Source organism: Ovis aries, chromosome 1, assembly GCF_016772045.2.
Source record: "Ovis aries strain OAR_USU_Benz2616 breed Rambouillet chromosome 1, ARS-UI_Ramb_v3.0, whole genome shotgun sequence".
Classification (NCBI taxonomy): Eukaryota; Metazoa; Chordata; class Mammalia; order Artiodactyla; family Bovidae; genus Ovis; species Ovis aries.
The window spans coordinates 67270968-67297605 of record NC_056054.1 but is presented as its reverse complement, the minus strand read 5'-3'; the positions used below and the strand labels follow the sequence as shown (position 1 = coordinate 67297605).

The following is a 26638-nucleotide window of genomic DNA, read 5'->3' as shown; positions in this document are numbered from 1 at the left end:
TTGATGTATGGCTCAGGAAACTCAAACAGCCGCTCTGTATCAACCTAGAGGGGTGGGATGCGGAGGGAGATGGGAGGCAGTTTCAAAAGGGAGGGGATATATGTATACCTATGGCTGATTCATGTTGAGGTTTGACAGAAAACAGCAAAATTCTGTAAAGCAATTATCTTTCAATACAAAATAAATTTTAAAAAAAGAAAGAGCTTATCAAAATAAGAAAAAAGTCAAATAGCCTTGATATGTCATTTAATTAAAGAGTTTAATGTATGAAGAAGCAAATAGCTTAATTACTCAACCTAATACATATACTTTTCACTTAGGCATGAGTGCACTACCCAATCAAATACCAACTTTCATTTTCTTTCTACAGTGTTCTAGGAGGCTCCCCTTGTGGCTCAGCTGGGATTCATGGTGAGGTTTGATAGAAAACAACAGAATTCTGTAAACCAATTATCCTTCATTTAAAAAATAAATTAATTAGAAAAAAATGAAATTACAAAAAAATAAATAAATAAAAAGTGGGACATGAATAAAAAGAAAAACAATCAGCCTTCTTAGTCAAACTGGGAAAATGGGAGAATACTCGAGACTGGTGAGGATAAAATTCTCAAACCTTTCACTGAAACAAGTCAAAGGAGAACAAATTAAAGTTCACAAGAGGTAATAAACTATCACTATCATTACTAATTACCCTTCTTCAACACCCAATATATACATGTGCATGGACGCACACATACCATACCCAATTCAGATCCCTAAAATTCATACGGTTAAAGAAAATAAATGCTTCAGATACAGAATGAGAAAGAATGATTCAGTTTTTTTTCCAACAGAGCTCTGTTTGACTGGTATGACATAAATGTTGCTTGAAATTTTATTTATTTTATTTTTTAAATTTATTTTTTAATTGAAAGATAATTGCTTTACAGAAATTTGTTGTTTTCTTTACAAAGAATGTTTTCTGTCAAACCATCCCCCTGCCCCATCCCACCCCTCTAGGTTGATACAGAGCCTCTGTTTGAGTTCCCTGAGTCATACAGCAAATTCCCATTGGCTATCTATTTTACATATGGTAATGTAAGTTTCCATGTTACTGTCTCCGCACATCTCACCCTCTCCTCCCCTCTCCCCATGTCCATAAGTCTGTTTTCTATGTCTGTTTCTCCACTGCTGCCCTGCAAATAAATTCTTTGGTACCATCTTTCAAGATTACATAAGTGTTAAGAGATATAGATTATAATGATACGAGATACTCTATAGCTGATATAATTCTATATATAAATAAAACAAATCACTAGTGTTACTCCCTCAAAGATTATGAAAAGAAATTATGCTTTTAAGAATATTTTTCTTCTAATACTACCTTGGATTAGATGCCTCAAAAATAACTGAAAAGAGTATTCAAAAGAAAAAAATTCCAGATTTTTCAGAAAACTTCCTTTATAAACCCTATCAAAATCAGATTCCACATTGGGCAAAACCCATCCATTGAATACCTGAAAGAAGAGGATTAGAGAAAATTCAGAACTTGTGAACTATAAAAAAACTTTACACAAAGCATATTTTAGTATCTACTGGAATTTTTCTCTAGAGTACTGCTATTCACAGAGAAAATTTACTTCAAAGCTCTTAAGCTGAGAAATATAACTCTAAATAGATTTTAGCAGATCTAAAGCAAAATTTTTAAAAAAGTGTTAATACACTGTTGTGAATTGTTTTGCTTTCTCTTTCAGCTTTTAATTCTAAAAGTCAAGGTCCATGTTTGTGATCTTATTCATGAGATCTTATTCATGGAACAATTGAAAAAAAAAAGCCTCTAAACCAATGGCTTTCACATTTTATTCCACACAGCATCGGAGTCTCTTCTACAAGTTATCACTTGTGTTCCCTAAACCACAAACTCAGGCTAAAGGATTTCAGAAATGCTTCAGGACCTACAGGACTCCCTTAATGTACTTTCTACTAGAAGCTTCATTTCATTCAACAAATATTTTTGGAATACATTCTGCATGCTGGATATAAGTCCTAGAGATAAAAAGGGAAATAATCAAGCAGCTGTCCTGCCTGAGAAAGCAGCCTGGAGAAACACAAACAGAAAAAGAAATAATGGAAAAATGGTCTGATTAGCCCCTAAAAAAAAGAGCCAGCAGGACATTAATAACTTATTGACCAGAGACACATTAATACATCTTGTTACCTGATCACTATTGACCAGATATTTCAACATACACTTACATAACAAATTGCCTGCCACAGGCGTCAGCTTGGGCAAAAACCTCCCAGATAATAATGTGCATAAGGGATCCAGAGAAAGCTATCCCAAGTTCAGAACTAAGCGTTTGGTCAAACCTCGATAATCATAACCCCATCCAGTTTACTAGGCAGCCAGTGGGACTCCTAAAGAGAGCTTTATTTGCACTTCCGCTGCTTCTTTCCATCTGTAAGATGGAAACTTAGACCCAAAATGATCTTTTTTCCTTTTAAGGTCACTAACTTTCAATCTTGTTTCTCTAGAGTATGGCTGGCACATGCCTGAAACTGGGCTACGTAAAGTGAACTAGGAGTTCCCTGAAGCCCTAGCAGCTTTCCATGGTGCTGGGAAATCTGCCACATTCTCTTCTAGCTGTGACTGAGACAGAAAGCCCTGATGATGACAAACCCATGGATATCTGCTCTGGATGTGGACACCTAGGAGCCTAGCGGTTTTTAATTCCTGGTTTGGTAATAAGAAACCATCTGAGTACCTCACTCTACTTACTTCAAACACTTCTCAAAGTCAGGAAAAGATATTCAGATGTTGATACAGTGTACCTTGGATAGGATAGGTAACTTATTTAGTTGAAAAAGGCTACTCTGCAGTTTATTAGGTGATCTCAACCATCAGTACTAAAAATATACACAGAATTAAGACAATGGTTGCTCATGGAGACATTTCAGTATACACTCAAACCTTTTAACCTGTGAGCTCCATCTGTCTGTCCAGCTCCCTTTCTTCCTCCATCTGGGTTTGAATCCCTAACCTAAAGGGAGGAGAGTTTCTTTCATCTGCATTCCCCCAGGGGCATGGCACAGGACAGCCACCTGATAAAGGTCTGTAACTGAATGAATCATACAGCCCGTAACAGCATTCTAAGAGGCGGCTCAGAAGGCCCTGAACCTGGGAGCCAATGCTGCCACTATTAATTACAGAGACATAGAAGGTCACTATTAAGGATGCCAAAGTCAAAGTGATCAGCTCTGACAGGCGTTCTTCAATGTCTAGATGGATGGCATGACCCAATTCTTTGGAACAAGTTATTTTGAAGGTAATTCACTCTGATAGACCATCTGCAGGCAGTTTGGTTCATAATTAAACATTTTACAGGAAAACAAAAAGACAAAGGTAAGTCTGGGCACACCCTGAGCAGGACAGAATCTGATTCCTGATGGAGTGTGACAAGTCAGTGTGAACTCTGGGCAGAGGCAAAGGAGCACCAGTTAAACACTCAGCCAGGTGATGTAAAAGGTCAGGAAGGAAGAAGCACAAGAGAGGCAGACTCCCTGAGATAATGAATCTGCCAGAGCCTCAGGCCTTCCTTCTCCTTGTCTTTATGGGAGTTCGCTGTCCTTCCCCACAGGCAATGGACGCAGAAGTTCTGACTGTGTGTGCACAGTTTACTAGGTCAATAAACATTTAAATAAAAAAACTGTGTCACAGCACTAAGCAAGTGCCCAGAACAGAGTAATAAGTGCTTAATAAAATTAGCCTTTGTTATTATTCACTGTATTGAATAAGCTGCTTTATAGAAAGAACCCTATAAAAATATATCTTCGCTACTAGGTGTGAAAAGATTGTCTCTCATGATTACTGATATAAAGAGCTATGGAGGGACTTCCAAGATGATCCAGTGACTAAGACTCTGCATTCCCAATGCAGGGGCCCTGGGTTCGATCCCTGATCAGGGAACTAGATTCCACATGCCACAGTGAATATTGAAGATCCCACGTGCTGCAATTAAGACCCAGCGCAGCTCCCCCAAAAAGAAAGAGAGCTGTGGAATCCATATGTTCTCCACTTAGCTTTGGCTTCCAAATAATTCGGCTAAATTTTATATATGCATTATACACATTAACTCTTAGCCTGAGCTTTTACTTACATTTACTCATACCTCCATCCATTAAAAACACACTGTAAACTCAACTGTTAACATGATGCACATTCCTGGAGAAACCTTAGTGAGAAAATTCAGACCTACTTCCTTTGATAACATAATCTGTGTTATAGTGGAATTCATTATCAACACTAGAAACCATCTTAGAGTTGACTAAAAATTACCCCAAAGGGTTAGCCTTTTAGAGAAATGCAAACAAAGCCTTATTTTAGAATTAGTCGTGATAAACTGATAAGTTTGGCAGAATACCACTTTTTTCCTCTTTCAAAGAAATGCTTTAGTCGTCTTCAGTTTGCTAAATCTTGTTTCTAAGATTTAGTCCTGTTTCTAAGGACTTACCATCTATTTGTGCAGCTCTTGTGAAAATTATAACAATATTTAGAAAAGCAGATAGGTAGGACATTTAACTGGAAAGTCCTTTCACTAGCCAAAATGTGCATGGAGTTCATGCTCCTCTCCTTTGCCCCCAATTATACAAACTAGTGGAGCTTTAACAGAGAGCCACAGTCATGAGGTTATGAAAGTGAAAGTGTTAGCTGCTCAGTCGTGTCCAACTCTTTGCAACCCTGTGGACTGTAGCCTGTCAGGCTATCTCCATGGAATTCTCCAGGCAGGAATGCTAAAGTGGGTTGCCATTCCCTTCTCCAGAGGACCTTCCCAACCCAGGGGTTGAATCTAGATATCCCATATTGCAAGCAGAATCTTTACCATCTGAGCTACTAGGGAAGCCCTATGATGTTATAATATTTATTTCCCCAGTCATAAAAAATTAGTGGAGCTATAAAATGAAATCACAATTGAGTAGCCCACCATCTGTAAAAATCCCTAAATGTTTTGAATTGGGAAGGTACATAGTTACTTTACTTATACATAATCTCTTTAATTATAAAAAAATAATTTCTAATTCTGTATGCTGTAAGTTACCTCAGATGAGATGCTTCTTACCTAGTTAATGTCATGAGCCAAGAGAAGACGTTTTTACATGCCTTTGGGTAAACTAAGAGGATGAACACAATCAGGCCCAAGGCTTTTGGCTCTGCCTGAATGAACTTACGTTTAACCCATCTGGTACCCATTCCTAGAACACCCACTGGGAATTCCAGACTAAAGTATCAACCCGTCTGGTACCCATTCCTAGAACACCCACTGGGAATTCCAGACTAAAGTATCAGATATTGGATGTAAACTAAGGTCTAAATCTTTTAAGTGATAGAATTTATCCTTCTGAGGTATGGTCATTTTGGGAGTGATTAAGTATCATTTCCCTTTCTTTTCTCATGAGAGGCCAGAACAGTAAAAACAAATCATTATAACCAAGAAACAATTGGATCATTTGTGTAATTTACATGCAACACATCAGAACTATAATCATAATGCCTCCTGTCTTGATGGGCCAATATCATGAGGTAGACCGTGTCAGTGTTAAGACCGAGAGTAACTGTCAATCATTCAGCGATTCATTCTCAAACACCAGACATTGTGTTAGGTAATAGGGATTTGTAGTTGAAGATAACTGATCTTACCCATCAGAGACCTTAGGAAACCTCTGTTGTAAGTCATCAAGTCTGTACCATTTATATTTTCAATAAATATTTGGCTTAGGTGATGTGACAGTTGCTGAGAATATATACATCATGGAATAAGATAGATACAGTCCTGTGTTCCTAGAGCTTAAAGGTCTGTTGATGCCTACCTTACGTATTCTGCAAAAGATGAACCATGAACCACTACACCATTCTGTCCACAATTATTTAGGGTAAACAGTCCTAAAAATGACATCAAAGTTAAGTACATGACCATCAAGGAAACTGCCAATAACTCAGACCAACTATAGGCAACAAAAGCAAACATATAATACACTCTCTAAACTGGACAACTCTTGATAGTGACAGATGCTAAACAAGGTGAGATGCCAGGATAGGTATAACTGGGATTTTTCCAAGAAAACCAGAAGTTGTTGTCATCCTAAGTACAGGCCACACGGCTAGAAATACATGATGCCACTTTGTAAGGTTGATGTATAAATAAATCTAGATCTTTTAGTCAAATAATCTGTAGATACATTCTATCTTAGGTATTTCACACTACAGCTAATTCAAAGTAGTTGATGTCTCACAGTAGTCTTTACTGCTTCATGAATGGAGACACCTTTTATCACAGGAGCATGTCACATATTACAATTACTGAGTTGGCCAAAAAGTTAGTTTGAATTTTTCTAAAGACCCAAATGAATTTTCTGGCCGACGTGATATTTTGTAGTAAGAAATCTAGAAACAAAAAAAAATTTTTAAGGGCAGAAATAGTCTGAAACTATCTAAACAGCATTTCTTACACTTTGCCCCAACAGGATATACAAAGAAAATGATAATATTTGTACTGTACAAAGTGGAAAAGTGCTGAAGTTGCTCCTCGCTGGAGTGCCCCGAACTGTGGGCTAAGAGGATTTGTATTTTGACCAACAGGTACTTAGGCTGTTACCTGTGTGCTATGTCATACCAGGTGAGAAGCTGATCCAATGTTGCAACACACTGATAGGGGACGTTTATAGACAGATCTGAGAGTGAAGAATACAAGACGGCAGGACAAACGATAACTCCACTGAGAAAGAGAACTTGTCAACATTACCTTTCAGAAAATGTTTTGAAGATAATGATAAAATGCTACCAAAAGCTGTACTGAATGCAGAAATAAAAATGGAGAGGGTAGAAAGAGAGCCCAAGCCACGAACATTACTTTGTATGTACGCTCATGTTACCAAGTGCCACAAATTTTTACCACAAATGCATTAGTTGAAGTATTAGTTGAAGATATGAGCAGCTGACATCTGCTCTTTTTGTTCATATATTCTTAACTTAGAGAAATACACTTTTTTTGGAAAGGGAAGGAAAAAAAAGTAAAAAGTGTTGAATGAATCCTGTAACTTGTATACTGCAGCTGCTGAAACCTTCCAGATAGATCTAACTGAGCTTTTTAAAAAACCATTCATTTTCTGCCCATTTGACTTTTTAATCAACTTAGTTTTTTTTTTTGTTCCTGTGATAGAGGCAACTAAGTATCTTCCAGAAAAACCATTCTCCCTTTCCACTTTTTGGCAGTAGACCTCAGGCAGCTTAGCTGGGTGCACTCCTGCCCAGCTAGAACATTTCCTAACCTCATCTGCAACCAGCGATGGCCAAGTGACTAAGCAGGGCAAACAGGCTTGGAGAAGTGACTGTGCACTTCCTGGTCACCTCCACAAAGACAAGGCTACTGGACTTGGCCTTCCTTTTCCCCATTCCTGCAGGCTAGGAAACGGGGAACTGGGCACAATCTTAGAACCCACATAATTTCATGGCAGAGCTGTCCTGCCAGCCTTGGGCAGCTGGCACCTGGGCTGTTACATGAGAAGGAAATATGTTATCTTACTTAAGCCATTCTATTTGGGGTCTCTGTTACAGCAATTTAACAGGTAACACAATTAAATTTCAAATTATTAAAAAATACCTCTTAAATAAAAGCATCTAGAAAGATCTGGATAGACTCACTTGTGAGCACTCCACTTTGTTGTTGCCCAGATCACAAAAGTGTGGGGGATTCTGCAGGACAAGGGCTCAGGGAAAGTGTTATCAGATCCAAATTAGAAAGGGACAATAAGGAACCCCTGAAGGGTTTGAACAAGGCGAGCAATGAGATCAGCACTCAAGTTGAGAAAGAGTTCTATCCAGAGTAAGGAAGGGGGACCAGAGGGAGGAAAGACTCAGGAAGGAAATGTATTAGAAAATTTACTAGTCAAGATGATTTCCAGATAAATTCAATTTTCCAGCTTGAAGAGTTTGTCGTCGTTCAGTTGCTCAGTCATGTCTGATTCTTTGTGACCCCATGGAATACAGCTCACCAGGCTTTCCTGTCCTTCACTATCTCCCAGAGTTCACTCAAACTCATGTCCGTTGAGTCAATGATGCCATTCAACCATCTCATTCTCTGTTGTCCCCTTCTCCTGCCCTCAATCTTTCCCAGCATCAGAGTCTTTTCCAATGAATGGGCACCTCACATAAGGTGGCCAAAGTATTGGAGTTTCAGCTTCAGCATCAGTCCTTCCAATGAATATTCAGGGTTGATTTTCTTTAGGATTGACTGATTTGATCTCCGTGCTGTCCAAGGGACACTCAAGAGTCTTCTCCATCACTACAGTTCAAAAGCATCAATTCTTCAGTGCTCAGCCTTATTTATGGTCCAACTCTCACATCCATACATGACTGCTGGAAAAACCACAGCTTTGACTATATAGACCTTTGTCGGCAAAGTGATGTCTCAGCTTTTTAATATGTCTTCTAGGTTTGTCATAGCTTCTCTTCCAAGAAGCAAGCATCTTTTAATTTTATGAAGAATTTCACTGACGAGTTAGAATTGGTATAATATATTTAAGTAGAGATGACTAGCAGTCAGTGGGCCTGCATGTCAAGAGAAGGACCTGGGATGAAATTATATTTTATGATTAATTAGTATATGGTAGATGAGACTACCTTAGCAGAGTCCATTTAGAGCAAAAGGTCAAAGAACATTGGAGATGAATAATATTGAGACAACAGGTAGAAGAAAAGAATTTAGCAAAGGAGTGTGAGAAGAAAGGCTCAGAGAAGGAGGAAGAGAACTCTGTCCTGGAAGCGGAAGGAGGCAAACACTCAGAGAATGAGAAGCAGTATCACTTATCACAAGCTAGTAAGGAAGTTCAGGAGTAGATAAAGAATGACTATTGGATCTGGCAGCTCTGAGTCCCCTGAGACCTCGGCCCAAGCACTCTCCATGAAGTCTGGCCCACTGCAAGCAAGCAGTAAGTGGGAAAGGAACGTTCACCTCTCAAAAGCTGGGGAGAAAAACAACAGGCTGGGAAAACAGCAAGAAGGGGAGGCTGGCTCGATGGAAGCATGTATTTTTTAGGATGACAAGGAACAGGGAGATAGAAGTTAAAAATAACAAAGCAAGAAAGTACAGAGATATTTTCACATGTCTGTTTCTAATTTCAAGCATAAAGTTAAATCATATACAGTAAACACATTTCCACTTGGGAGCTCTCACCCAAGTTGGTAGCATGCTGTTATGACTACATAAGGGTGTCAAGATAAAAGAATTCATAATTCTATGGACATTCTTAAACAGAGTTTGGATATATATTGTTTGCTTTTCCCTTCAGCAAGCTGGTAAACATTAACCTTGCTAACCACCCTATTACTTATCCGGTCATAAAACTCTAAAAGGTCCTTTTTGGGGAAAGTCTAAAGGGAAAAAAAAAAAAAGGTGTCTCACAAAAATAATTCCACAACTCATATAACTCTGAAAGGAAAATACAACCTGTGGACATAGGACTGAGTAGCTCTGTATATGTTCAAGGAAGCCAAACAGTGTCAAGCTTTCTCACCCACTGAAACTCTCTTTGAAGGTCAAGCATTGAAAGAACCCAAGTCAGATTACACTGAAAAGAAGAAGGTGGGAAAATAAATATTTATTATTCCTAAGGAGAGTGTCAGTGACCTAAAGTGGCTTTATTTTCTTCTCCTTTCCCTGGCCACAATATGGAGGGGAAAATATGAGGTGAGGGGGCCGCCTGGAGGTGGGACCCTTGGGCCACATCTCATCATGCAACACTGAGGCTTGTGCAAACATCTGAGAGGAGATGAGAACACCATCCTGGCTGAACGACCAAGCACTTGCACACCAGACCTCGTGAAACTGTCACATCCTTTCTGAGCAGTTGCATTACTGCTCTAGTTTTATTGAGAGAAAACTGAGGTTTAGAAAAGCAGAGCTTGACCAACAACGTGCAGTTAAAATACTGTCAGTCAGGATTCAAACCTGGACCTGACTGACTCTACCAAGCCCACACCTGCCCACTTCAGCTTGCTTTAAATTCAAGATTGTTGCCTTTCACAGTCGCTAAGTTGTGTCTGACTCTTTTGATCCCATGAGCTATAGCCCGTCAGGCTCCTCTGTCCATGGAATTTCCCAGGCAAGTATACTGGAGTGGGTTGCCATTTCCTTCTCCAGGGAATCTTCCCAACCCAGGGATCAAACTCAAGTCCTGCATTGCAGGTGGACTCTATACCACTGAGCCACCAAAGAAGAAATTCGATATTAGCTCAAATTAAATTGACTCCTTTCCCCCCCCATTCACAAATTATTAGAAGGAACTCTAAAGCAAAGGAGACAAAACCCTGGTGTTCAAAGGCTGTCTCAGAATACAAGGAGCAAAGTCTGAAATGTGAAATTACAATTTACAACCCAAGTGACATTTATTAAGAGTATTACCTCATGTCCTTATCATCAACTCAGTTTTTAAAAGCATTTGCATGGATTCTAACTAATCTGATCTTTACAAACTACTAAGAGATGAAGAAATACTGTCAATTTCACTTTTGGGGCCAAGAAACTGCTGCAACAAGGAAACAGCATAGCTGAGATTAGAACTGGAGGGTTCCATAGCATCAAGTGTACTCGAATGGGCCTCTAGCAAGTGTTGTGGGCTTCCCTGATGGCTCAGACGTAAGAGTCTGCCTGCAATGCAGGAGACCCAGGTTCGATCCCTGAGTTGGGAAGATCCCCTGGAAAAGAGAATGGCAACCCACTCTAGTATTCTTGCCTGGAGAATTCCATGGACAGAGAAGCTTGGAGGGCTCCAGTCCATGAGGTCACAAAGAGTCAGATATGACTGAGCAACTAACAGCTTAACAGTTTTTTCTCACAATTTATCTTCAGAAGGAGATGTTAACAAAGCCAGACCAAATATCCTGTATAAACTTACCTTTAAATTTAACTCATGAAGATTTTTTATTTCTAAATTCAATTAATATGAACTGTGACTCTAAAGGCATAAAGAGGTGACTTGGCCAGCTGGTTCCTAAAACGCAATATGTAGTAATTACCCATCATGAACACAGTACAGCCACAGCTAGGATTTTAGGACTATTAATGGAAGTGGGGGCTAAGGGCTTAAATAAGTGGTAATATCCTTACTCAATAAGGGGACTGGTTATATTTATTTATTCTTATAATTCTACTTTGCCAAATAAATTTCCTTCTCAAAAGATGTACCACAGTTGCTCCTATACACATTCTCTTTCTCTTAAAAAAAGAGACATTCGGGAAAATATTTCTATCTATTATTTTTAGTTATGGAGTCACTAGTTACACAATCAAATCCACCAAGTTGCAGCCTGGTAATCTATACCAATCTAATGTCAACTTTCCATAAACTATGGCATGTGAAGAGGCAGTATATTTCTTAAATGACTCAAGTCTTCATTCTCTAATGATACAACCACAAGCAGAAGAAAAACAAGACCTAAATTGCACAAGCATGACTGAGAGATAGTAATACCACTGATACAAATTACAGGCCTCCTCTAAATCAGACTGTCATCATTCTCACATTGAGCTTCCTGCCCAGTAAAATCTGCCTTAATTGGTTTTCTTTCTGTTGTTGTTGAGAAACAGAGTGAGCCAGCTGTATCATGGGAATTTCAGACACACACACACACACACACACACACACAAATACACACACAAGCATACCCTTTAAAGCTCAAGTGAGTAAATCTAGTTTTTAAGGAAATACTAACAAGGAATAGGTTGAGGGTATTTTCCACTGGTTTAAAAATAAAGCATTCTACCCATAAATAAATAAATAAATAAATCTCAGAATTATAGAAACAGGAAGCAGCAGCTGGATTTATCACGCTTCACTTCCTGAGAGTGGTAGTAAGGAGCTCCCCCTCGAGACCGAAGCGATGGCAGGGTTTAGCCTCCTCCTGCCCAACCCACCCGCCTATGCCACTGGCTCCAGGACTGGCTGATCATTTCGGAATCACCCCGCTCACTGCATCTCACAAAGCTTTCTCTGCCCCAGCCCTGCATTTGAGACAACAAGAAATCTGACGAATTTAAGCACACATAGATAACTGTCCTAATTCTAGAACAGTCTGGCTCTCATCTCTCTAGGGCTCACTCACGGAGGCTTTCGTGGGCTTGTGGGGGTGGGGCACGCCACCCTCTGAGGGACTCTGAGCCTTCTGCAGGTGGCTGTGCTGGAAAGAGCAAGAGGGCTGGGTTCAGGCATCCTCCAGCCCCTCGTGATTGTAGCCCCAGGACTTCACTTTTCTCAGCTTCATTGTCTCACGTGAGAAACGAGACACCACCTGCTGTATTTCACAGGGGTGTGGTGAACAGTAAAGGAGACTATGCGTGTGAAGGTACTTTGTAAATTGCCTATGCATAATAATAGAGTCCTCACTCCTCTAAGTCCCTGTAGGAACGGTTGTGGGAGGGGGTTTAGGGGTTCCAAAGCTTTCACAGACATTACCGTTTTGTTTCATCCTCAGAATGATACACGAAGATACAGCGGCAGTGGAGGCATCCTCCTTGACACTGCCACTATTGTCTTATACGTGAGCTAGCCCAGAGAAGCACAATGGGAAGACTGTGTCCTCCCTCAGTCTGCACGTGAGCATGCGAATCATCTGAAAACATTTCTGGCAGCACGTGAGTGGTAAGGCCTAGATGAGGAGTCACGCAAGGCCTTCACATTTCAGGTCGACTGGGCAAGTCCCTTAGCCTCTCCAGGCAACATGATTCATCCATTTGTCACCAGGCTGATGGGAGATCAAAACTAATTAGACCTGGTTCCAGCACTTGAAGCACTCACTTGGATACAAGGGCGGGGGGTGGAAAGAAGTGACATATAAACAGATTAATTACAAAATAGGATTTACTTAAAATATAGAGCATGAACAAAGTGCCTCAGGATCACAAAGCAGGAAATGACTAACTTTGTCTGGAGGGATCATGGAAGAATTCCTCTCATTTATAAACTGGGAAAAGAAGGAAATCAGATGACATATTTATCAAGGTCCCTTTTGTGGCTGAAACTCTGAAAAAACTAGGCCTAGAGAGATTGTCTGTAAAATTAATACAAAGCACAACTCCTGTCTGTTTTTGTATTGGAATGCTTTACAAAGTTGCATTAGCTTCTGCTGTAACCAAGTGGACACAGTGTAGAAGGGGAGGTTAGGACAAATTGGGAGACTGCCATATATACACAGCACGACTCCTCTTACACGTTCACTCAGCCAACACATCAGTGAAAATAAGTTGGACAGCTTAAGCGCTAGATAACTGTATCCTAGAAAATGCTGAAAAACAAGGTTTTTCAGAATATTACTTAAACACAAATCACACTTGTAAGTCTGTGGACACTTGTGAAAGCTGGGTCTACAGTAGGCCCTACATGTAGTAATTAGATTAGATCCTAGAGTCAGACTATGTGGGTTAAACTCTTGACTTTATTAGGTACTAGTTGTGCTCTATGGGGTCGCAAAGAGTCGGACGTGACCGAGCGACTGAACCGATACGGACAGCTGTGCCACAAGGCAAGTTACTGGATTTCTGTGTGCTTCAGTTTTCTCGGTTAAGAAATGGTAGTGCTGGCAGAAGTAGTGTGCTGAGAGGAGAAGGGAGAGGAACGTGATGCTGATGACGGTGATGACAGTGATGACGCCACTGCCTTCCTCACTGTTGTGAGGATTAAATGAGCTAATACACATAAGTACTCAGAATGGTTCTTGGCACAAAATAAGGGCTGCTTGAGTTAGCCGCTATTGTGATTTGCAAAAGCGTAATAACCAGCATTTTTGAACCGTTTCTCTAAAAACATTCTCTTAGGCCCGAAAATTTCCAATTTGATTTCAATCCACAATTTTCATTTTTTAGAACTGTATGGAAGATTCAATGAATCAGTGATGAAATGTATCAGTGATGAAATGCAGGCTGTCTGCTTCAGAAACAGACTTAAGCAGAATTTGGGGAGATGTACAGTAAGTATGATTTTGAATGATATTTTGGAAAGTACAGAAAAGCAGAAATAAAGAAGGAGGAAAGCTCACATTTTCACAAAATTTTTCCTATTGTTTTAGATTTATATTTAAAATATAATTTATGGTACTTTAAAATTATCAGCAATTGAAGTAATATTAAAGATGCAAACTTAGTCACCCACTGAAAATCATAAGCATTTAAACAACAAAATTATTTTTACTTATCTCACTGAATTCCCATAGAATTTTAGGAAATGATTTGGTTTGTTAACAGTATTTTAGAATCATCCTATAGTAACAGTCAAGTGAAATGGATTGTATCCAGATAAAATTAAACTTTGTAAACCAAATTGTATGTTTTAATTGGTAGCATTAGCAACACTCACCAAACCCAAAGATTCTGCCTTTAATATTTAATATATTAAACATCATTCATCCATTGGCTCTCAACCAACATCAATACGTACTGACTCTTGTGACCTATGGTTTTTATCTCAGTCATTAATGCTTAGGGGTTCAGGCCTTAAAATTAGTCATTAAAATCTGCTGCGAAAAAAAAAAATGTTCCCCAGAAATCCAAAAGAATAGAGAAAGGCAGGACATTTATCATATTCTTATTAATGTTCTGAAAAGAGTAGGACAATTTTTCTTAATACAAAACAAGTTTGCTCTGTTATAGTCATAGGAAATGAAGCAAAATAATTGAGCCATAGTTTAACGAGATTCAAGTATGTGCCAGGCACACTGGGGGAGGTGTTTTACAAAAACCACTTAATTTCATTAATACAACTCCTTGAGACAAATTATTTCCCTAATCTTACAGGTTAAAAAGAAAAGTTTAGAAACATTAGTTAACATCCATCATAAAGTTCATGAAGTCACAGATTTAAAAACCAGGAGGCAAAACTAAACACATACACCCTCTTACGCAGGTTGTCCAGGTAGTCATTTTAGAGAAATACAAGGAAGGAAGGTGTTCAAATGATTCTTCATGAGGGTATTATACTAGACTATTTAATTCTACTAGTCAGGAATTGCAAATGATGTGAAAAATAAACTTATAAGTGCTTTGTGGATATATGGTCTAAAATTTAGAAATCAACTTTACAGGAACAGAAATTTTAAGCAGCCCTGAAGGTCAAAAAGCCACTCTAACTCTCATCTAATCAATCCTTATAATCAGAATCAGTTAAGAACAAAAAGAAAAATAGTGGTATTTTAATAATTTTATAGAAATGGTTTATTTAAGATAGGATTCAACAGCCAAATAACTTGTTTAATTTATTAAATTTCTGGTATATTTGGTGCAGTGATTTATAGCTCCTAGATTACCTGGGGGCCACAGACTATCCCTATTAGAAAGTTTCCAGACTTCCTTGCTTTTTACTGTTTTTGTAATAGAATATTAAAATAATGCACCTGTACCAGGAAAACTGTTATTTTAGATTCATACAAATAGTTACTTAATCAATCCTTCTAAGACAGCTTTTTGATACATGTGACTTTAAAAACAATCGGTTGTTCCAGGAGAAACTATACTAAAAATCAATCCCATTTTCCCAAAACAATTATTTCCCTGGATACCTTGAGTTCTATTTCTAGAAGAAATAGTAAAGTCCTGGTGAAACTCTAGACACTGACTAGCTATTGTACCATGCTGCTGCTGCTGCTAAGTTGCTTCTGTTGTGTCTGACTCTGTGCGACCCCATAGACGGCAGCCCACCAGGCTCCCCCATCCCTGGGATTCTCCAGGCAAGAACACTGGAGTGGGTTGCCATTTCCTTCTCCAATGCATGAAAGTGAAAAGTGAAAGTGAAGTCGCTCAGTCGTATCCAACTTTTAGCGACCCCAAGGACTGCAGCCTACCAGGCTCCTCCGTCCATGGGATTTTCCAGGCAAGAGTACTGGAGTGGGGTGCCATTGCCTTCTCTGCTATTGTACCATAGCTATGGCAATTTGAATCTCTAGGTCTCCAGTTCCTTATTTGTAAAATGAGAAGATGGTACTAGATTGTCTCTTCCATCCTGATGTAAAATTCTAAGATTCAGTTCACACTTAAAATCCAAACTCCATTACATCCTTCAGTGCAGGTCATTTGTCTCCCATCTGTACTCCAAGGCTGAGTAAGCTACTCAGAGTAGCTGAGTCCCCACGCAACTTTATTTGCAGTTATTACAGTAATCATTAGGATATAATTATATGTCTACCTAATAGACTGTACTGTTCATACTGTTCATGGGGTTCTCAAGGCAAGAATACTGAAGTGGTTTGCCATTCCCTTCTCCAGTGGACCATGTTTTGTCAGAACCCTCCACCATGACCCATCCATCTTGGGTGGCCCTACAAGACATGGTTCATGGTTTCATTGAGTTAGATCAGGCTGTGGGTCCATGTGTTCAGTTTGATTGGTTTTCTGTGATTGTGGTTTTCATTCTGTCGCCCTCTGACAGATAAGGATAAGAGGCTTATGGAAGCGTCCTGATGGGAGAGACTGACTGGCAGGGTTGGGGGGCGGGGGTGTGGCGGTGGGGACTGGGTCTTATTCTGATGGGCAGGGCCATGCTCAGTAAATATTTAATCTAATTTTCTGTTGATGGCCAGGGCTGTGTTCCCTCCCTGTTGTTTGACCTGAGACCAAACTATGATAGAGGTAATGAAGATAATGGTGACCTCTTTAAAAAGGTCCCATGCACTCACTGTGGCACTCAGTACCCCTGACCCTGAAGTAGGCCACTGCCGACTCATGCCTCTACCAGAGACTCCTGGACACTCACAGGCAAGTCTAGGTCAGTCTCTTGCGGGGTCACAACTCCTTTCTTCTGGGTCTTGGTGCATACGAGGTTTTTTTGTGCCCTCCAAGAATTTGTTTCCCCAGTCCTGTGTAAGTTCTGTAATCAAATCCCACATAGGTCAAGGCTGTATATTGTCACCCTGCTTATTTAACTTATATGCAGAGTGCATCATGCGAAATGCCAGGCTGGATGAAGCACAAGCTGGAATCAAGATTGCCAGGAGAAATATCAATAACCTCAGATACGCAGATGATAGAAAGTAAAGAGGAACTAAAGAGCCTCTTGATGAAAGTGAAAGTGAGAGGACAGTGAAAAAGCTGGCTTAAAACTCAACATTCAGAATACTAAGATCATGGCATCTGGTCCCATCACTCCATGGCAAATAGATGGAGAAACAATGGAAACAGTGACAGACTTTATTTTTTTAGGCTCCAAAATCACTGCAGATGGTGATTGCAGCCATGAAATTAAAAGACACATGCTCCTTGGAAGAAAAGCTATGACCAACCTAGACAGCGTATTAAAAAGCAGAGACAAAGGTCTTTACCGACAAAGGTCCATCTAGTCAAAGCTATGGTTTTTCCAGTAGTCATGTATGGATGTGAGAGCTGGACTCTAAAGAAAGCTGAGTGTCGAAGAATTGATGCTTTTGAACTGTGGTGTTGGAGAAGACTCTTGAGAGTGCCTTGGACTGCAGGGAGATCCGACCAGTCAATCCTAAAGGAAATCAGTCCTGAATATTCATTGCAAGGACTGATGCTGAAGCTGAAACTCCAATACTTTGAAAAACTGACTAACTCATTGGAAAAGACCCTGATGCTGGGAGGGATTGGGGGCAGGAGGAGAAGGGGACAACAGAGGATGAGATGGTTGGATGGCATCACTCACTCGATGGACATGAGTTTGAGCAAGCTCTGGGAGTCAGTGATGGACAGGGAAGCCTGGCATACTGCAGTCCATGGGGTCACAAAGAGTTGGAGATGACTGAGCATCTGAACTGAACTGATCTGAATAGACTGTAAGTTATTTCAGAGGACAGACTGTCTTAATGATCTTTCTATATTTGTCATTTAACAGATAGATTCTAATTGCCTACTATACAAAAGAAATACAATAAATGTTTTTAGAATAAATTTTTTGAATTATCCTATCAAACAGTCATTGGATACTCTGCTTGCACCTAAAGCACATTCTGCAGATATACCAAAGTTCCCTCCCTTTTAAAGTATTTGCAATTTAGAAACAGGTCAATCACATGTGATGATAAATAATAACACAAATTTAGTGCATTTTAATTCATTTTTGAGCTCTACAGGAAAAAAACATTCTTGTGGCATTTAAGAACTCTAATATCTTTGAGGCTTTACCATTTTGTGACTGGCTTGCAGGGCTTTACAACTTTTCCTCCCTCATGTTAGCAGCATGAATCTGTTCCATGCTTATTTTTAATGACTCAGTTTACGGAGAAGAAAGTGATCTCAAAAGAAGAAAGGCTGATTCAGAGGTAGAAAAGGCTAAAACTCTTAAAGATCAGCAAGAGGAAAAACCGGTTAACAAAAATTTTTCATGGGGTGGTTTAAGTTAAGAGTGAGGTTACATCAGGCCAGGGCAAGAGGGAAAAAAAAGAAAGACATATATTTTTTGGCCTGAGAGTGTTTAGCTTTCAAGTTCCAAGAGAAAATTTCATGCAGTACTTGTCTGTTCTTTGGTATTTATTTTTCTTGTTCATGCACATCCCTGGCGATCAGTAACAAAGGGAGTGAAGGCTGTTGGCACCTGTGCATAAAGGCTCAGTGGAAGACAGGAAGTCCAACACATGAATGGTGGCCAAGAAGCCCTTGGGGACCCTTTGTGTTCTGAATAACCAATCACAGTAGCCTATCTGCATGAGTAAATGCTGATAGGTTTGTATGGAGGAACTGGAATTACCCTCTTCTCTGTGTTTCTTCTAAAGTAACACCTGAATCAAGATGAACTATTATAAATTTAGATTCCTTACACTCTACCTGGGGCTTCCCTGGTGGCTCAGAGGTTAAAGTGTCTGCCTGCAATGTGGGAGACCTGGGTTCGATCCCTGGGTTGGGAAGATTCCCTGGAGAAGGAAATGGCAACCCACTCCAGTATTCTTGCCTGGAGAATCCCATGGATGGAGGAGCCTGGTAGGCTGCAGTCCATGGGGTCACAAAGAGTTGGACACGACTGAGCGACTTCACTTCACTTCACACTCCACCTGGGGCTTCCCTGGTGGCTCAGCGGTAAAGAACCTGCCTCCTAATGCAGGAGAAGCAGGTTTGATGCCTGTATTGAGAAGATCCCCTGGAGAAGGATATGGCAGCCCACTCCAGTATTCCTGCCTGGGAAAACTCTCAGACAGAAAGAGCCTGGCGGGCTAAAGTCCACAGGGTCACAAGAGTCAGACATGACCTAGCAACTAAACAACAACAAAGATCCACCTGAACCTAATCTTTCTAAGGAGCCCCCGCTGATCAGAAAAGAATTCTTGGCAGCTTGGAATGCAGTGAGCAGTAAAGCAAACCAATGCAGCCGGGGAGCCCTTGCCAGCCAGGCTGAGCCGAGATGACTCAGCAGGCTAGAGCCACGACCCTTGTCTTCTGGACTCATTATTTGGCTCTTATTCAGTGGTTGCTACAAATGCACATGCATGGATCGGTCTTACTCCAGAGCCCATCTGAGAACGTCATGCAGTGACTACCACAGCTGGGCACAATCCACAGGCAGGTTTTTTCACAGGAAGTCAGTCCCAAGTTCTGGTTGACAACTGGGTTTGGCTGATAACACCAACAAAAAAATCCTGGTCTACCTTAAATTCTGTAAAACTCAGTTCTTTAGAAAGGGCACCGAAGTTGGGGAAAGGAGAAAAGAAAAGCTGGTTGTGATTGTGGGGTTCCGTTCAGTTCAGTACTACAAATTCAATTCCCAAGCTAGGAAAAGAATCATGGTAATAATAACGATGATGATGAATTCCCTTCAGCAATAATAGTGACTTCTTTTTTCTGTTCTTCAGCAGATTTAACACACTTGCTTCCGTTTAAGCCTAGTGTCATCAGGCAGACTCTCTATCCTGCTTACATTTAGGGTAAAATTAACCTTTGGGCTAAGTTATATATACCACCAGATGTTCGAAAGGCAGTACCTTATAAAGAGGATCTGTTCCTCTCATCATTTTTCAGTCAAGTAATGGATTTAATTTTTTTTAATCCTAAAGTGGTGACTGAAAGAAGCCTCAGATGTCAAAAGGGGGCCGGTTAACATGCCAGGGAGAAAGGCAGCAGCCACATAAAACAAGCTCTTACTCCACATGTAAAACTTCAGCCAGAGCTGTGCAGAATGGCAAAGAAGAGCCATCTCGGGTTCAATCACAGCTGAACCGATGCCCTGTCTCCCCTTCCAATCCCAAAGAAAGAGGAGAGAAATGAGAGAAAGACCAGGACCAATCCACCTTTGAAGACCCCACTGCCGGTGTTACGAGAAGACTTTTTATTCCCTTTCTTCCAACCATCCCCTGGCGAGAATCCCCTACAATAACAGACCTGGCCTCTCTCTCCGCCTCCTCCTCCCTCCCTCTGCCTGCCTGCAGAAATGATGCATTCTAGACTTTTCTCCTGCTGGGTGCCAACTTCCATTGCTCTGAAGTGCCAGAGAAAGAGTGGGTAAACCTATCTAATTCAAGGATGAAATTTCAGAAGGCTCACTTGGCTGCAGATCCAAAGTCACATTCTCCAAAAAGCATTTTCAGTAATAAAGATGGCATTTTGCTGTCCATTTGCCTGGCTCCTTTAGCTCTCTCAAATGCTTTTTAATTCAGGCATGGAGGAGGGCTTATTTATGGGCCTCCTCAAATCTCAAGACAGGGTGGGTCTCCTTGCCTTGGATGTCTATGACAGTTTTTAATAACTATTTACTGAATGCAAAAATGTGGTGAGAAGGAAACTATATAATCTGATTAATTTTACTTGTTCCTGGGTGGGTACGGGACTATACCCCAAACCACCAAAAGCTGGGCTGCTGCTGCTGCTAAGTCGCTTCAGTTGTGTCCGACTCTGTGCGACCCCATAGATGGCAGCCCACCAGGCTCCCCCGTCCCTGGGATTCTCCAGGCAAGAACACCGAAGTGGGTTGCCATTTCCTTCTCCAATGCATAAAAGTGAAAAGTGAAAGTGAAGTCGCTCAGTCGTGTTGGACTCTTAGCGACCCCATGGACTGCAGCCTACCAGGCTCCTCCATCTATGGGGTTTTCCAGGCGAGAGTGCTGGAGTGGGGTGCCATTGCCTTCTACAAAAGCTGGGCAAGATAGTTTAAAACATGGTAGCCAATTTCTGTGTGAATTCTGAGAGGGAGATAATTCATCTGAAATATACTCAAAAGAGAAACAGTCCTATCTAAATATTGCAGGCAGACTCTTTACCATCTGAGCCACTAGGGAAGCTTATTGATGGCTTAGCACATGGAAATACTTTCCTGGCCTATGAAAAGTGTTAACCACCCGGGAAGTTTCTTTCAAATTTCTTGTAAGCCAAATGACATAGGTGAACACTTAACCCTTGGGATGATTTCTTTGCGTGTGATGAAATAAATCTGAAGAGCACCATGAAATGTCTTCACAAGTTCTTCCTCATTTTCCAGGCAGGTATTTTACACTATCCATCCTTTATAAAAGTGTTATTTAAAACCTTCAAAATAAATGTTTCCATGTAAACATTCACGTAGTGAGGCACTGCCTGCAACTAGAAAAGGCAGTTATGGGTAGGAAACATAACAGCAAGGATCAACAATTCGGTTGTTCAGTCGTGTCCAACTCTTTGTGACCCCATGGACTGCAGCTTGCCAGGCCTCCCTGTCCATCACCAACTCCCAGAGTTTACTCAAATTAATGTCCATTGAGTCGGTGATGCCATCCAACCACCTCATCCTCTGTCATCCCCATTTCCTCCCGCCTTCAATCTTTCCCCAGCATCAGGGTCTCTTCCAATGAGTTGGCTCTTCACATCAGGTGGCCAAAGTATTGGAGTTTCAGCTTCAGCATCAGTCCTTGCAATGAATATTCAGGACTGATTTCCTTTGGAATAACTGGTTTAATCTCCTTGCTGTCCAAGGGACTCTCAAGAGTCTTCTCCAACAACCAAAAGCATCCATTCTTTGGTGATCAGCTTCCGTTATAGTCCAAGTCTCACATCCATATATGACTACTAGAAAAATCATAGCTTTGACCAATAGACAGACCTTCGTTGGCAAAGTAATGTCTCTGCTTTTTAATATGCTGTCTAGGTTGGTCATAACTTTTCTTTTAAAGAGCAAGCGTCTTTTAATTTCATGCCTGCAGTCACCATCTGCAGTGATTTTGGAGACCCCAAAAATAAAGTCTACCACTGTTTCCATTGTTTCCCCATCTATTTACCATGAAGTGATGGGCCAGATGGCATGATCTCAAGTTTTCTGAATGTTGAGTTTTAAGCCAACTTTTTTACTCTCCTCTTTCACTGTCATCAAGAGTCTCTTTAGTTTTTCTTCGCTTTCTGCCATAAGGGTGGTGTCATCTGCATATCTGAGATTATTGATATATCTCCCAGCAATCTTGATTCCAGTTTGTGCTTCATCTAGTCCAGCATTTCTCATGATATACTCTGCAGGTAAGTTAAATAAGGGTGACAATATACAGCCTTTACGTACTCCTTTCCTGATTTGGAACCAGTCTGTTGTTCCATGTCCAGGTATAACTGTTGCTTCTTGACCTGTGTACAGATTTCTCAGGACACAGGTTAGGTGTTCTGGTATTCCCATCTCTTGAAGAATTTTCCATATTTGTGGTGATTAACACAGTCAAAGGCTTTGGCATAGTCAATAAAGCAGAAATAGATGTTTTTCTTAAATTCTCTTGCTTTTTCGATGATCCGACGGATGCTGGCAATTTGATCTCTGGTTCCTCCGCCTTTTCTAAAACCAGCTTGAACATCTGGAAGTTCACAGAAAGCTTGGCTTGGAGAATTTTGAGCATCACTTTGCTAGCATGTGAGATGAGTGCAATTGTGTGGTAGTTTGAGCATTCTTTGGCATTGTCTTTCTTTGGGACTGGAATGAAAACTGACATTTTCCAGTCCTGTGGCCACTGCTGCGTTTTCCAAATTTTCTGGCATACTGAGTGCAGTACTTTCACAGCATCATCTTTTAGGATTTGAAATAGCTCAACTGGAATTTCATCACCTCTACTAGCTTTGTTCATCGTGATGCTTCCTAAGGCCCACGTGACTTTGCATTCCAGGATGTCTGGCTCTATATGAGTGATGACATGATAGGTGCCCAATATGCTACTGCAGGTCAGTGGAGAAATAACTCCAGAAAGGATGAAGAGATGGAGCCAAAGCAAAAACAACACCCAGTTGTGGATGTGACTGGTGATGGAAGTAAAGTCTGATACTGTAAAGAGCAATACTGCATAGGAACCTGGAATGTTAGGTCTATGAATCAAGGCAAATTGGAAGTGGTCAAACAGGAGATGGCAAGAGTGAACATTGACATTTTAGTATTCAGTGAACTAAAATGGACAGGATGGGTGAATTTAACAGCAAGGATACCAGGCAGCTAACAAAATGACTTTAATATATTTCATCATTTTAATTTATCCTGAGGCTACCCTGGGAAATAAGTGCTATTATCAACCTCAAATAGGGGAGAAAACTGTATTCAAGAGGTTCAACTCCTTGTCCAAGTTTACTCGGCCACTTAACAGTGGTAGCACTGGGACTCAAACCCAGGTCTTGTGATAAAACAATACAAGTGCCTTCCATGCAATCTTGATTAGAACTGGGATGGGCACTGCAGTATGGTAAATAAAGCTCTAGTAGAGCATGCCAGCAAAAACAAAATAGAGAGAAGGGCAAGCTAGCTCACTGAGTTCAGATTCCCCTTTTGCATCCCTGCAGAGTCCTTTTAAGAAAGAAAAGGGAATGAATTTGTTTCATTTTATTTCCTTCCTTCCTTCCTTCCCAGGGGCCTGACCCACAGACACAGCCTAGGAACTAGCCCAGTGGCAGCTGACATCTCTAAAAACAGTTTCACATCTGTTAAACTATAGATGCTCCATTAACTCCGAAGAGAACCTGAAGGTCCAACTTCCCTGAATCCCCGGTGGTCAGATGTCATTTACAGCTTCAATGCACAGCTGAGGCTGGAGACTCCTAAGGGACCCAAAGTAAGGGTGAAAGGTCTTTGGCTTTGATGGAAACGGGAGGTGGGTGGGTAGTAGAGATCTTTCCAGAGTGCTCAGAACGATGTCTTTATTGTTAAGTTTTCATCCCACCTCTTCATTTTAATTCTTTAAACTCTACTTTCTCTGGTTTGTCCTTGGAGTACAGCAATAGTCTTGAGGTCTGAGTAGGGGGAATTTGGGTGGTCTCAGAATAAATTGGGAATTCCATAATGATTATTATTCTTTGGGGTGAAAACAATAAGTAACTGGACTCCCTCAAGCCACTAAAACCATTAAAAAAAAAGTGACAAGTGGGCGGTGGGTATCAGAACTATGAGAAGAATCTTAGAAGTGTACTTATGCTTTGGAAGAAATAAATTCAAAGCTAAATATAAGGTTTCTGGGCTCAACTCAAGGCATCAAATTAGCCTTAAGAACTCTATTCAAGGGAAGCAGTAGCTGACTGAAATGTCCATAAAATGAGAGACACACTTTTTTATGAACCATGGTTATCACTGCATTTAGGAACATCAGTAAACACCCCCCAAAATCAATGTGCTAAAAAAGCAGAGGCATCATTCTACAATTAGCCAAACACAGAAAGAGAAACACATGGTATCACAATATGCAGGATCTAACTAAAAGTTGAACTCATAGAAAAATGGTTACCAGGGTCTGGGGGATGGAAGAAATAGGGAGATATTGGTAAAAAGGTACAAAAGGTGAATATGTTCTGAGTTCTCTATTGTATAACATGGTAAGGATGGTTCATAACACTGTATAGTATAACTGCAATTTGCTGAGAGAAAAGTTAAATATTCTCACTAAAAAGAAAAACTAAATATATGAGGAAATGGATGTGTTCATTAATTGGATGGGAAGAATCCCTTCACTATCTAACATATATGAAGTCATCACATTGCACACTTTAAATATCTTACAATGTTGCCAATTATATGTTAGGAAATAAATAAATCAAAATGTATTATGAAAATAAAGGAGCAAAGGAAATAATGTTTAACTTTCTGAAGGACCCCCTCCTTCTTAAACAAACCAGTCAACATCACCAGGATCCTGAAAAGACACATGTCCATGTACAAAACTGTGCTTGCTTGTTCAAGGAGAGATAAGACACCTAACGCCACTCTTTCTGACTAAAGATGCTGTTTCTCTCAGTGGTGAGAAAAGTGTCACCTGAATGGAAATTATGCTTGGCAATGTGATCCTCTGGACCTCATTAAAAAGGCATCCATATCAGATAACTTTTATTTTGATCAAATACTAGGAAAAAAAAAAAGAAAAAGATGAGGAGAATCAAAAAGATGGCATTACAGATACTAAAGATATCTAACATATTTAGAGGAGGCACTTTCTGGAATTTCCTCTTTTTGAACAATTCAAATGCCTTTCAATTTGCTGGAGAGAAACTCATGAGTTTCTCCTCCTTCATCCAAACATTCCCCAGCCCACCCTGCTGCCCAGTTCCTTGTCCCCTGAACACGTAGCACAACGTAATGGCTGAGAGCAGGGGCTCAGAATCATAGTGCTAGAATAAGAATCCTGGCTCTGCCATCAGCTATGACCTGCAGGTATATCAACAGCATCCCTTTCTTTCCAAATCAGTAAGACAGACAAAGCAGCACTCATTTAAGAGGCTGTGATGAGGGTTTAATGAATCCACATGTGGACTGCCTTGAGCATGGTGCCTGGCAAACAGTCCCACGAAACAATGAACAATGACAATGACCGTGACATGGGCTTAATCAGACTGTGGTAAAAATAAGGGACTGGGGGCCACTTACTAAACTGAAAGTCTTTCAGTCCTGTCTGACTCTCTGCAACCCCGTGGACTATAGAGTCCATGGAATTCTCTAGGCCAGAATACTGGAGTGGGTAGCCTTTCCCTCCTCCAGGGGATCTTCCCAACCCAGGGATCGAACACAGGTCTCCTGCACTGCAGGCAGATTCTTTACCAGCTGAGCCACAAGGGAAGCCTGAGGATCACTTAGGGTCTATGAAAAAGCCAAATGTTCTCCTAAGCAATGACACAGAGTCTACTAGAAAAAAAGCTCTCTCACCCTGTGGGCCCAAGGGACTCAGCTTGGCTATTCTTTTCAGTGGCTACAGAAGCTTATCTGAAGGGACAGGCTCAAAGGACCAAAGACAGGCCAGGAGAGATATGATGAAGGGACAGAGACAGACAGTCCGAGTCTGGGAGAAACCAGTTTGGAGCAGTTCTAAGAATGGGTAGCAGCCAACAGTCCACAAGCATGGGATTCAGAATTTAGAAATAAAGTAACAGGCCATTCAGATAGGCACATGTTGGTATTATGGTAAAACTCTCCACCACTTTTCCTTCAAGGTCCCTCCAGCAGGGAACATCTTTCAAAAACTGCTCTGCCTTTGCATTTCTGTAGCATTCCTTCAAATATTTACAAGCACATGTGGCATTTAATTGTTGCAGAGAATAACTTAGGTCTCAATTTGATGGAAAATTTTGGAGGGTGTGTCTTACAGTCAGATGTCTCTCTTCCTGGCCCATCTCTGTCCCAGAGCTGAACTCCCCCCGTGGAAATGTTCAACCAGAAAATACACAATAAAATGGAAAGCTCTGAGTAAGCCAGGGCTATAGAAATATTAATACACGCC

At 40.6% G+C, this 26638-nt stretch overlaps 1 protein-coding gene across 16 annotated transcripts in view; it reads right to left on the bottom strand.

The window, feature by feature from the left end:
* Positions 1–26638, bottom strand: part of LRRC8D (leucine rich repeat containing 8 VRAC subunit D) — a 138163-nt gene that overhangs the window by 23872 nt on the left and 87653 nt on the right. For 7 of the 16 annotated variants that reach the window (XM_060400765.1, XM_060400769.1, XM_060400750.1 and 4 more), the window contains one exon: positions 12484–26638. This exon is cut by the window's right edge and continues 25320 nt beyond it. The exons of the other annotated variants lie outside the window; for them this stretch is intronic. In XM_060400765.1, coding sequence (XP_060256748.1) covers positions 12484–12496 — 13 coding nt within the window. In that variant the 5' untranslated portion in view covers positions 12497–26638. The remainder of the gene's footprint in view (positions 1–12483) is intronic. 16 annotated transcript variants of the gene reach the window in all.